The 13,472-nt window shown below is 43.1% G+C and overlaps 1 protein-coding gene across 1 annotated transcript in view; it reads left to right on the top strand.

Moving 5' to 3' along the window:
* LOC137658933 (set1/Ash2 histone methyltransferase complex subunit ASH2-like) overlaps positions 1 to 8,680 on the top strand; it is a 71,970-nt gene extending 63,290 nt beyond the window's left edge. Inside the window, exons 7-11 of the mRNA XM_068394048.1 lie at positions 548 to 734; positions 975 to 1,156; positions 1,321 to 1,465; positions 7,917 to 8,055; positions 8,666 to 8,680. Of these exons, the coding sequence (XP_068250149.1) occupies positions 548 to 734; positions 975 to 1,156; positions 1,321 to 1,465; positions 7,917 to 8,055; positions 8,666 to 8,680 (668 nt within the window). The remainder of the gene's footprint in view (positions 1 to 547; positions 735 to 974; positions 1,157 to 1,320; positions 1,466 to 7,916; positions 8,056 to 8,665) is intronic.
* The last annotated feature ends 4,792 nt before the right edge of the window (positions 8,681 to 13,472 follow it).

Below are 13,472 nucleotides of genomic sequence, written 5' to 3'. Positions count from 1 at the left end.
CATTAAGCAGGTTAGGTTGGTTTTAAATTAACTTTGATTATACACTTCCGGGCATTTCATTATTTAGGAAAACTTGTAGCTAAACTGTAAAGAATGCAACATCATAGTGCAATGCAATTTTTTTGAGAATATAAAGATACCATTGTAATAGGCCGTATATTAGGTATATGGAATGTCGAATGAAGTTACAGTATACATTTCAATATTATTAATTGCCGATTTGCTGCATTATTAGGTTATAGGTGAATTAGATATATTTTCTTCCTGTTTTTCTGCATTTATTTATGTACCATTTTATGCATGCGAAGCATGGATGTGGTGTCATTGAATACCACATTACTTTAAGTTACAAAGTAATTGGCTTCATTATATAGTCAAATATAATTTGCTTTGATTTAAAATCATGAATAAAGGAATATTAGTCTTATGAATGCCACAATTTTATATGTATTTTTCCAGACATGTGAATTACTGTAATATATAAACTTGTTATGAAGGAATGAAGATGCATTTTGTGGTTCTGAATTGCTCTTACTTTTATATTCAGCTCAACAGCAGCCTTCAGGAAAAGGCAGAGGAGCAAAGAGAAAGATGCCAGACACAACAGCCAGTAGTAAGAAGGCTAGAGGAGACATGCCAGCTCCAAAGTTACATGGGTATCCTGTTGATCATCCCTTCAACAAAGATGGCTATCGATATATTCTAGCAGAGCCAGATCCTCACGCTCCCTTCAGGTAATGATTATACTTTATATCAGTAATTTGACTTGTGATTTCTGTATTGTGAACATCGGTTATTTTTAGTTTTGAGAAGTAAATTTTTTTTCAGTAGAGTATGAGAAATCAAAGAAAACTATTTTTTTCTTTTTTTTTATTGGAAATGAATGTATTGGAAGTCTAGCTTGGAAATTTTGTTTTATTCATCATGGCAAGCAGTACATTAGATATCTATTAAAATGTCTTTGTTGCTTACAGGCAGGAGTTCGATCAAAGTAATGACTGGGCAGGTAAACCAATTCCAGGTTGGCTTTATAGGGCCCTTTGCCCTGGGGCTGTACTACTTGCACTACATGACCGTGCACCACAGTTACGCACTGCTGATGATCGTTTAGCTGTTACAGGAGATAAAGGATATTGCCTAATAAGAGCTACGCATGGTAATTTATTATTACTCGGTATTGGCATAGGGTTACTTCTGATAATACTGTAGTGTGTGATGTTGACATTATTTAGCTTCCTAGTTTTATTTGAAATTTAAAGTTTTTATTAGGTATCTTGGTGAAAGCTTAAGGTCTAATGTAAATGTACTCTATCATTCTAGGGGTAAGCTATGGCACTTGGTATTTTGAATGTACTATAGATGAACAGCCCGAAGGGTCTCACACACGACTTGGATGGTGTCAGCAGTTAGCCAATCTTCAGGCTCCACTAGGTTATGATAAATTTGGATATTCATGGAGGTCAAGGCAAGTAATATTCTTTTATGTACATATGACCCATTTTTACGTTTGGAAAAATATCTTAAATCAGTATGTTTTTATTGTGGGGGTGGCGGCTGTCATCCAAGCTGTTCGTACGGAATGCAAATAGTTAGTGTTTAGGTATTCAGTTCCAAACCCACAAAAGAAGAAAATATTGCTTCAGTGAGTGACCTAATAAAAAAGTTCAGAGGATTTGTTTTGAAGATTAAAACAGTTTATACACAAGTATGTTGTTATATCAATACTGGATTTTTACAAAAGTTGCCAGAAAAGCAAGTTGAGTGGTTTAATGTAAGCTGGACTATATTTCCAATAGTAGTATATTTGTCATGATGCTGCGCTTTTGAAAAAAATACACAGAAGTGTGTTAATCATTGTTTCATCTAATATGTTTTTTATTGTCAGTGAAGTGCTTATTTATCAGACATATTGTGTAGTGTAAAGCACAGATAATATATTGGCATGCTGTATTCTTCACTGACAAAAAAATGATTGAAATACTTGAGAAAATTGCAGTTCAAGCAAGGAGATTGAGGAATGTTTCCAAACATCTACAGTGTTTGGAAAATTTCTAGCTTATTGAAAAATAAGCAATCCAGTTTCACGTTTATTATTAATGATTTGCTAAAGATTTTTATCTGTTGACAAAGATTAGCTGTTATTTCCAACCTGGTTAACTTTTTGAATTCTAAGCCCCAAGGTTTGTTGCGGATTATTGTTAAGTTACAATTGCAGGGAGTTTTTCTGAATCATCAAAGGGAGGTTCTATACTTACTATGGCTTATTGTACATTGCACAGAGAGAGAGAGCGAGAGAGAGAGAGAGAGAGAGAGAGAGTGAGAGTGAGAGTGAGTGAGTGAGTGAGTGAGTGAGTGAGTGAGTGAGTGAGTGAGTGTGTGGGGGGGGGGGGGGGGGCACGTGGTGCTCATCGACCGGCCGCCATCTTGGCCTGCCCACACGTGCGCACAGCCTCCCCTTATCGCATGGCAGTCTCGGCGATACCGGGCGCCCCCTCAGCTGCCAGCGCTATCTGTTAGAGCTGCCTCTGAGGCTCACGCCGCTGCGCCACCATCTTGGCCTGCTGCCTCCGCATCGGCTCACGCTGCGGCTACGCCATCTTGGCGTGCCGCCTCCTCATCGGCTCACGCCGCTGCGCCGCCATCTTGGCCTGCCGCCTCTGCATCGGCTCACGAAGCTGCGCCGCCATCTTGCCTGCTGCCTTCTCCAACCCACCGCCCCCCGCCTCCGCCAAACCGGCGACTGCCTCTCCATCATCGGAAGCCATCCCTCGCCTGAATCGGGGTGACCTGTTCTCGGATCCTTCCCCTTGGGATCAGGAACACTGGGGAGACACTCCAAGGACCCCGTTCAGGTCCCCTACGAAGGATCCTTTGCCGCCTTGGGAAGAGTAAACCCTTCAGGGGATGCCCCTGTTGTCATTCCAGCGTCCCTCGCAGGACTATAGGCGAGGGAGAGAAGAAGAGAAGGGGGGAGGAACACACTCTTCGAGGACCCTGACGGGTTCTCCCCCTCCCACATTGTTATTGGTGGACCCTGACCCTAAGAAGAGAAGGCTAGAGGATGCGGCAGTCAGTCGCCAGTCATCAATTCTTCAAGGGGCTCCCAAGGTTATAGAGGTCCCCTAGACCATCATGCCTCATCAAGTGGGCGTAGAGCAGAGGCTCTGCCCAGGGCTCATCTTCCCCTTTGTGGACAGGACCTCCGGAGGCAAGACTTCGGAGACGATGCCCACCAGTCATCGTAGGGTCTGGCAGAAGAGGACCCTTCGGTGGAAGACTCCTCCTCCTTCTCCAGGGTGTTGGCACTCAATAGGCACCTCAATAAACTGCTGGAGCCAGCCCCTGTTGTTCCTCCAAGGGAAGTTTCTTTGTTGGAGGAGCAGTTTGGCATCCTTCGAGAAGCTCGTCCCCCTATGTATCTCCCCTTGGCCCCGGGCAGAAAGCTGGGGAAGATTAGTGCGGCCGTCGGCGACCCCAAGAATTCTCTGAAGGCCTCGGGGTCATTGAAGTTGTTGCCTTACCCGAGGGTAAGGCATCGAAGATTCTACGCCCCTGAGGATTTCCCACAAACAGCCAGACCCGTAGAGGGGAACTTGGCATTCCTGTCCCCAGGATTATCGGAGGATAAGGTTACCGGGGGTTCAGTGGCCTTTTCTATCCAGGAGGTCATCGTCCTCGAGTCAGCACAGTGGTCTTCATTCTCTGTCTCCTCGTGGTTGGACCTGTGGTCCTGCGGAACAGTCCCTGGTAGCCGCTTCCAACATCGTCCTTCTTAGGAGGGACACAGTTCTTCACAGGATGCCGAGGAGGCTTCCCTCAAGGGAAATAAGGAACCTATGAAACTCGCCGTTGTCAAACGAGTCGCTGTTTGATGACAGGTTAATTGAAGAAGCCCTCGATAAGTGGAGGAGGGACAACAGAGATGCCGTTCTCCACAGGGCCTCCAGCTCCTCTTCCAGACGTCATAATCATGGGAATAGGGAGGCTCTCAGACCAAGGCCTCCTACAGCAGTTAACAGGCCTCCTCCTCCCTCTCCACAGGCTCCCACCACTCCAGGCTGGTCCAGACACCCGCAGCCCTCCTCCGCCCCAGGCAGAAGCGACCCTCCTATCAATCGGGAGGGGTTCGGACAGAACGGACGACCACTCAGCAACAAGTTCCCTAGGAGGAAGTAGGAAGAGAGGCCCGCCCTCTTCAGTGGGGGGGGATGCCTCAATTATCGGTGGGAAGCATGGGCTGCCCAGGGCGCGGACCTATGGACTATTCAAGTCCTTCGCGATGGGTACAGATTGCCCTTCGAGGATGGCCTACCCCCATTAATAACGGGCGCACAAGCCCAGACTACTACCCCCAAGGACAAGGCCAGGAGATTGGCCTGAGGAGAGATCTGCGGGTTACTACAGAAAGGTGCTGTCCAACGAGCACCCTTAAAAGAATTGGGGTTCTTCAGTCGGCTCTTCCTGGTGGAGAAAGTCACAAGAGGTTGGAGACTTGTGATAGACCTTTCCTCCCTCAGTAAATTCATCAGGAAGACACCTTTCAAGATGGAAACCCTTCACACTGTCCTGGCTGCTATCAGGCAGGGTGACTTCATGCTGTCCATAGACCTAAAGGACGCTTATTTCCAAATCTTAGTACACCCCTCCAGCAGGAAGTTCCTCAAGTTCAAGTGGGAAGAAGAGGTCTTCCAGTTCTGCACCCTCTGCTTCGGTCTCTCCACAGCCCCCCAAGTGTTCATGAAGGTCTTTACCCTGGTGTCGCCTTGGACCCATGAGAGGGGTATCAGGCTCTTGAGGTACCTAGACAACTTGCTCCTTCTCTTGGGATCGAAAGACAACCTCATCAAGCAGAGGGACAAGTTGGTGGAATTATGCAACGAGTTTGGTATTGTCGTGAACTGGGAGAAGTCCCAACTATCTCCCTCCACGAGGACAGTGTACCTGGGAATGGATTTATGTTCGGTCCAAGCCAAGGCCTTCCCTACGTCAGAGAGGCTCGAACGCCTGGAAGAAGTCGGTCAACCGTTCCTCAGGGGGGAAATGGCCAACCTTCATCAGTGGCAGAGGCTCGTGGGTCACCCGGTGTCCTTGGAAAAGTTAGTCCCTCTGGGCAGGATACGACTACAGGTACGTCCAATTCAATGGGACATGAAAAGACTGTTAGCTCCTCAGACCAGGGATCGTCCAAAGGAGCTCTCCCTATCGCAGGCATCCAGGAAGGCTCTTCAGTGGTGGCTGGACAAGAATACACTGGCGGGGTTATCCCTCCTGGACTTTCCTCCGGAGATACAATTCATGGAAATGTCCAAGGAGGGCTGGGGAGCCCACCTGCAGGACAACTCAGTTTCGGGTCTGTGGAGCAAGGAGGAGAAGACCCTCCACATAAACGAGCTAGAACTCCTGGCATCGCAGAGGGCCCTACTGTCCCTGGCGGACGAAGTCAGCGACAGAAAAATCTCCCTAATGTCGGACAACTCCACGGTGGTCGCCTATATCAAGAAGTAGGTCGGTCTGAGGTCCCGTTTTCTACAGGACCTGATGGAGGAGATTCTAACCTGGGCCGAGAGAAATGGTACTACCTTGACGGCGAGATTCATTCCGGGAAAAAGAAACGTGGTGGTAGATGGCTTGAGCAGGAGAGGCCAAGTCCTAGGCACCGAGTGGTCCCTTCCTCCAGAAGTAGCAAGGATTGTCATAGCAAGGTCAGGGTCTCCCTCCCTGGACCTCTTTGCCACCAGGCTGAACGCCAAACTACCAGTGTTTTGCTCCCCAGTCCCGGATCCAACAGCAGTCATGGAAGACGCCTTTCAACATCCGTGGGACGGCCTGGATGCCTTCGCGTTCCCCCCCGTTCGGGCTCCTGCGGCAGACCCTAAACAGACTAAGGACTTCCAAAGGGGCTCAGCTGACTCTAATCGCCCCCTGGTTGCCGGAAAAGGAGTGGTTCCCCGACCTACGAGACCTAGCAGTGGCCCAGCTGTGGCCCCTTCCCATCAGAGGAATTCTTCTTGGGCAGCCTAACTTTCTGAAGTTTCACGAGGGGCTCGGAAACCTATCCCTTCATGCGTGGAGGTTATCGAGCGCCTCCTAACGAGGGAAGGATTCTCCCCAAGGGCGGCTTCCCAGATGACAGGCTGCCTCCGCTCCTTCTCAAGGGCCATATACCAAGTTAAATGGCTAGGGTTCTACAAGTGGTGCCGGAAGAACGACCGTAAACCCATAGGAGCCTCCATCCCGACAATAGCAGGTTACTTGGTTCACCTACGCCTAGATAGGAACATGTCGGTGCCATCCATCAAAGGGGTCAGAGCTGCCTTGGGACAGATCGCGTGGTTAAAGGAATAGACCTGGGTAGTTTCAGGCAACTGTCCATACTTATCAAGAGTTTTGAGCAGTCCTGCCCTCCTCACTCCTTGATGGCTCCGGAGTGGGATGTCCTCGTAGTCTTGGACTCCCTCAAGAAACCACCATTCGAGCTCTTGCGGCAGGCCCTGGACAGAGATTTGACCTGAAGACTGTGTTCCTCCTCGCCCTGGCCTCTTCCAAAAGGGTGGGCGAATTACATGGGCTGGCAGCCAACGTTAGTCACTCCATCGGCTGAGAGGAGGCAATCCTAACCTTTGTTCCCTCCTTCGTAGCCAAGACCCAGAACCCAGCGGTCTCAGATCCAAGGTTCTCGGAGGTGGTGATCCCAGCCATCCCTAAGTCAGATGACTCAGAGGACCTTCTGCTGTGTCCGGTTAGGGCTCTCCTAAAGTACCTGGCATCGACGTCCCGCTTAAAGCCTGCCATGAAACACCTGTTTGTCTCCACGGGCAAAGTGAGGAAGGCGATTTCGAAGAACACGATTTCCTACTGTCTCAGGGAGGTAATTCGAAGGGCGTATGTAGCGAAGGGCAAGCCGGCATCCTTGTCTGCCAGGCCCCATGATATCAGGTCCATCAGTACATCGATGGCCTTTTCAAAGAATATGTCAGTGGCCCAAGTTCTTAAAGCAGGTATGTGGAAGAGACAGAACATCTTCACTTCCCATAACCTGAAAGACTACTCCTTAGTGTCTCACGATGAGTACAGACTCTGCCCCATCGTGGTGGCACAACGGGATTTAATGCCACGACTTGCACACAGTGTTAATGTCCGAGGTGGGAGACGCGGTGAGTTCCATAACCCCCTCTCCTGCTACAGGGCACTTATCACAGTTCTACGTCGATGGATGTCCCCCAACTTGGGTGAGTGTTATTGCAGGTTTCTTGAAGTTTTTTTCCCAACAGGCCTTCCATATCACCTTGTCTTCCGCCCCTTCCTTGTTTCAGTTCCTACCTCCTAAGCCTAAGTCTCTTGATAGAGAAGTCCGTGGTTACAATGCATCGGAACAAATATCAAATTCTTAGTAATTTGTATTTTTCCTAGCATACTTACCACGGACTACTCTCGAAGGTATGTCCCACCCTACCTACCCCGCTAGTTCTTGGAAGTTGGCACTGAGACAACGATGGCACCTGGATTGAGTACGAATGGCGACTTTTGCCCTGTCCTTATCAGGCCTGACACGGCCGCCTTCTTGGTGCATTGTGGGTCAAAGACAGTGGAAGGTTGCTTTGCGCAGGGAACATACCCTGGGGCATATTACCGGCCTGAGGCCTCTCACCTGGAATGGAGTCCTGGTTGGGGGAAAAATTTTCTGGTCGCAAGTTTAAACTAAAAGAGTAACTCCTGAGAGAGTAGTCCGTGGTAAGAATGCTAGGAAAAATACAAATTAATAAGATTTGATATATTTGTATTGGATGAAAGTTGTGTTGATAATGAGATTGTTAAAAAAAAAGAAAAAAAAGAGAGGTTTATTATGTGATGTATGGTCATGTTGAGGAAAAGTTTTCAATTTAAAGTTTGTTTAAAACTGTAATTTTGACTTTCAGGAAAGGCACTGTGTTTCATGAATCCCGTGGAAAACACTATGCAGATTGTGGGTTTTCAGAGGGGGATGTCCTTGGAGTAATGATTAGTCTACCAGATAAGAATCCAGTTTCTCGATTTCCACCTACTTATAAAGATAAGGTAATTGATATAATTTTCATTGTTTTTTATCATTTTTTTTATCTTGGTGCAAAATTAATATAAAATTTTCAGTAGGTTATGTTTAGCAGTTTTGTTGGTGTGAACTTAGTTTTCACAAAGTTTTATTTGTAAAAGTTTCAAGCCTATGTAGATATTTTACTCCTATTTGGGACACCATATACTGTACAGTGTTTCTTGTGTAGAGCTCTGCGGATATTGATAAGGTTTCTTTGTAGTAGCCCTTTGTCCACAGCCATATTACTAAGCAAGTTTTTTTTACTCCCATGTCTTGATCCAGTTTTGATATAATTTGAAATAATTTTTATTGACTTCATATATCTATAAACTTCTTAATGATATTGTATGGGGTAATAATGGTGAGAAAGGGAAACTAACTCAAGAATAGTGAAATAGATTTCTAATCAATTTATAAGGGCTAATTTTAATAAAATATTCTCACCTGAGTCATTGGCAAAACTCACTGGTAAGCAAGGTAATGCCTCATGTATTGCATAAAATTTTAGGTTTCATCATATGCATGAGATTCTAGCTTTCAACTTTTATGTGCATAAGATTTTAGCTTTCAACTTTTATGTGCATATGATTTTAGGTTACATCTTTATGATGATCTTTGGGGCTTATTTGGTAGCATTCCTTGCCTTTCACCCAAGAGTCGTAGGTTTAAACCTTGTGTGACTATTATTATTATCAATACTAGCTAAGCTACAACCCTAGGTGGAAAAGCAAGATGTCATAAGCCCAAGGGCTCCAAGAGGGAAAAATAACCCAGGGAGGAAGGGAAATAAATAAACAGTATGAGAAATAATGAACAAATAAAATAAAAAATATTTTCAAAACAGTAACAGCATCAAAACAGATATTCCATATATAACTATAAAAAGACTCAAGTCAGCCTGTTCAACATAAAAACTTTTGCTGCAATTTTGAACTTTTGAAGTTCTACCAATTCAACTATCCAATTAGGAAGATCATTCCACAACTTGGTCACAGCTGGAATAAAACTTCCAGAATACTGTGTAGTATTGAGCCTCATGGTGGAGAAGGCCTGACTTTCAGCATTAACTGCATGCCTATTATTACGAACTGGATGGAACTGTCCGGGAAGATCTAAATGTAAACGATGATCAGAATTATGAAAAATCTTATGCAACTTTCATAATGAGCTAATTGAATGACAGTGCCAGAGATTAATATTTAGATTAGGAATAAGAAATTAAATGGACTGTAAGTTCTTGCTTGTCCAACAAATTAAGATGAGAATCAGCAGCTGAAGACCAGACAGGAGAACAATACTCAAAACAATGTAGAATTAAAGAATTAAAACACCACTTTAGAATAGATTAATAGCCAAAAATCTTTAAAGATTGTCTCAATAAGTCAATTTATTGTGCAATTGAAGAAGACCCAGACCTAATGTTTCTCAAAAGTAAATTTTCTCTTGAGAATCACTCATAAAATTTTAAGTCATGCAAAGTTAAAGAAACATTATCAATGCTGTGATCTGGATGTTGAGGAACCACTGTCTAAGACCTGCTTACAATCATACTTTGAGTTTTGTTAGGATTCAACTTCATGCCCCATAATTTGCACCATGCACTAATTTTAGCTAGATCACTATAAAGGGATTCAGCAACCCCAGATCTACATTTAGGAGATGGAATTGATGCAAAGAGAGTAGCATCATCTGCATATGCAACGAGCTTGTTTTCTAGGCCAAACCACATGTCATGTGTATATAGTATGAAAAGTAATGGGCCAAGAACATACTCTGAGGAACACCAGATATCACATTCTTATACTCACTATGGTGCCCATCAACAACTACTTTGCAATCTATTACCTAGAATGATAATGCTAAGAAACGACACACCCACTCCCAACTGTTTCAGTTTAAAAACAAGGACCTCATGATTAACAAGGTCAAAGACATCACTAAGATCAAGGCCAATCACACAAAGTTCCTGACCACAATCAAGGGATTTCTGTACAGCATTGGAGATTGTAAGAAGGGTATCACATGCTCCAATGCCTTTAGAAAAACCCAAATGGAAACTAGGGAACAGATGATTACCTTCAGCAAACCTATTAAGACGTTTTGCCAATAGACATTAAAAAACTTAAGATAATATGGGAGTTATGGAAATTGGGCAGTAATCAGTTGGGCTTGAGCTACCACAAACACATTTACATATTGGAGTTACATTACTAATTCTCCAACAAGTGCTAAAAGCTCCTCTTCTTGCTAACTTATGCAAAGTGACAGATAACGTTGGAGCTAAGAAAACTGGAGTCTTATAATAAACAAAGGAAAAATACCACTTAGGTCTACAGGTAGAAATCTATCCATTTCACACACAGCCTTTCTGTAGGGGTAATTCAAATGAAATAATATTACTCAAGTCACTGTTGGCTTGGGAAATTAGGCAAGACTTGTTGATATAGATGGAAGGTTTGCCGCTTGTACAGTAGCTCCTGGGCTACTTTGTAAATACTTGGGTTCCATCTTTTATTACTTTGGTACCTCATTTCGAATTGCCTCTTAACATAAACTCATGAGTCCTGGGTCCAATCCATATATAGGAATGTATTGACTATTATAAGTATATAGGTTTAGGAAGGGCGGTAGTGATTGTGTCAGGATCAAGTGGCAGATTTAGGGTAATGGTATGGGTGGCTTTTGGGTGCCCAAAAAGTTTCTTGAGGTTGGGGAAAGTGTACATAATTGTTATTTAAGGTTTTTAGCAGTGAGTGAGTGGCAAGAACAAAAAATCCTTGTAATAATGAGCTTATATAGTCAGGAATGGAATTAAGTAAAACTAATCTGTTGGACTCGGATAGGAGAATGTGAAATTTAAGTGTAAATGTCTGACAGAGGAAAAGATGATAATGTTGTCAGTAATGGAGTTTCTTGAATGAAGGAGAATACAGTACAGTATAGAGAACTGTGAAATTATGTTTGGAAAGGGGTTTTATTGTTGGATACATATGGTTTTAAAAAACGAGTGTCCTTAGTTGTAGGAGGGAAAGACATATTAGCGAGTAGTAGAGGTGTATGAGGTATGTAATCATCATTTGGGTGAAGAAAAATTTTAAATGCATGCGAGTTAGAGGGGGTCAGGTTGTTAAGGGGAGAATTTAATGAGGAAGTGAAGTGCCTTTAACCTGTTAAGCGTCCCCCCTGGACCAGGTTGCCGCTAACGTACCGTCACGCATTTTTTTTGCCCTGAGCGGTCATTTCACTAATGATAATTTTTCAAAGTTAATATCATTTCTTTATGCTTATAATTCGTATTTATAGTTAAAAGTAGGGATATTAATTAAATGGTAGAGTAAAAAAAACAATTAATACTACTATTATTTCATTTCAAATGGCTACATAATACTGAATATTCTAATGGGTTCTCTTTATCTTCAATCGTAAATCTTGCGCCTGGATAAGCAACAAAAGCAAAGGGATAAGTCTCTCTCTCTCTCTCTCTCTCTCTCTCTCTCTCTCTCTCTTAGCTTATATAACCCCTATCTTCAAAAGTGGATCAAGACTAGAGGCAAGCAATTATAGACCTGTTAGTCTAACATCACATATTATGAAAGTGTATGAGAGGGTAATAAAAAAGAAAATAATGAACCATTTGGTCAAAAATAATTTGTTTAATATGGGTCAACACGGTTTCGTACCTGGAAAAAGTACACAGACCCAACTGATAGCTCACTATGAAAACATATACAATAATATGATATATGAAAAAGACACAGATGTGATCTATCTAGATTTTGCAAAAGCCTTTGACAAGGTATAGACCATAACATATTGGAGAAAAAAAATGAGAAAGCATAATATTGTGGGAAAGATAGGAAAATGGGTAAAAGAATTCCTGCAAAACAGAAAACAGATAGTGGTTGCAAATGACGAGAAATCAGATGAAGCCCAGGTAATATCTGGTGTGCCCCAAGGTACGGTATTAGCTGCACTGCTATTTGTTATTATGATCTCAGACATAGACTGTGATGTTGAAAACTCCGTAGTGAGAAGTTTCGCCGATGACACAAGAATAAGTAGAGAAATTACTTGTGATGAAGATAGGAACTCACTACAAAGAGATCTAAACAAAATATATGAATGGGCGGAGATAAATAGGATGGTATTTAACTCCGATAAATTTGAATCAATAAATTATGGAAACAGAGAAGGAATGGTGTATGTATACAAGGGACCTAATAATGAGACAATCACAAACAAGGAAGCAATTAAAGACCTTGGTGTAATTTTAAATAGGAATATGTTATGCAACGACCAAATAGCAACACTGTTGGCTAAATGTAAAGCAAAAATGGGAATGTTATTCAGACACTTTAAAACAAGAAAAGCTGAACACATGATTATGCTTTACAAAACTTATGTGCGTAGTACACTCGAGTACTGCCAATGTGATATGGTACCCACACTACCAAAAGGATATTGCGCAAATAGAGAGTGTACAAAGGTCCTATACTGCTAGAATAGAAGAAGTTAAGGACCTTGATTACTGGGAAAGACTGCAATTTTTAAAACTATACAGTCTAGAAAGGAGAAGAGAACGCTACATGATAATACAAGCATGGAAGCAAATAGAAGGAATTGCTGAAAACATCATGGAGCTTAAAAGTATCAGAAAGGTCAAGCCGAGGTAGATTAATAGTGCCAAAAAGCATTCCAGGAAAACTGAGAAAGGCGCACAGGACATTAATCCACAACGCACCAGCATCGATAATGCAGCGACTATTTAATGTGCTGCCAGCTCATCTAAGAAACATATCAGGAGTGAGCGTAGATGCGTTTAAAAAGCAGCTCGATAAATACCTAAGATGCATCCCAGACCATCCAAGACTGGAAGATGCAAAATACACTGGAAGATGTATTAGCAACTCTCTGGTGGATATACGAGGTGCCTCACACTGAGGGACCTGGGGGAACCCAAACAAAAAATAAGGCAATAAGGCAATAAGGCTCTCTCTCTCTCTCTCTCTCTCTCTCTCTCTCTCTCTCTCTCTCTCTCTCTCTCTCTCTCTCTCTCTCTTTTTATATAGTTTTGTGAAATCTCGTTGTCCAGTCATACGTTAATGAAAAATCATTTTCGCTTTCGGCATCGAAAGAAAACTTTTCTTCAATATACTCATCACTGGAGGATTCAGAACTAGTGCTCTCATTATCAAACAGGTTATCATTATCAAATTCCTCAACAAGAATATCATTTATTTCATCTAAAGAAATAACCTTCCTCTTTAGACCGTTCATTACAAAAGGAACAACAAACAACCACTTCCGCATGAACGCCCGAAGCGCACTGATAGGAAAACCAGTTTTCTAACATCAAGCTACCTTCAGAAAAATAGTTGCCAGACATCATATAAGTTTCTAT

This window comes from Palaemon carinicauda, chromosome 19 (genome assembly GCF_036898095.1).
Source record: "Palaemon carinicauda isolate YSFRI2023 chromosome 19, ASM3689809v2, whole genome shotgun sequence".
In the NCBI taxonomy this organism is placed as follows: Eukaryota; Metazoa; Arthropoda; class Malacostraca; order Decapoda; family Palaemonidae; genus Palaemon; species Palaemon carinicauda.
This window is presented reverse-complemented; position numbering and strand designations above follow the sequence as displayed.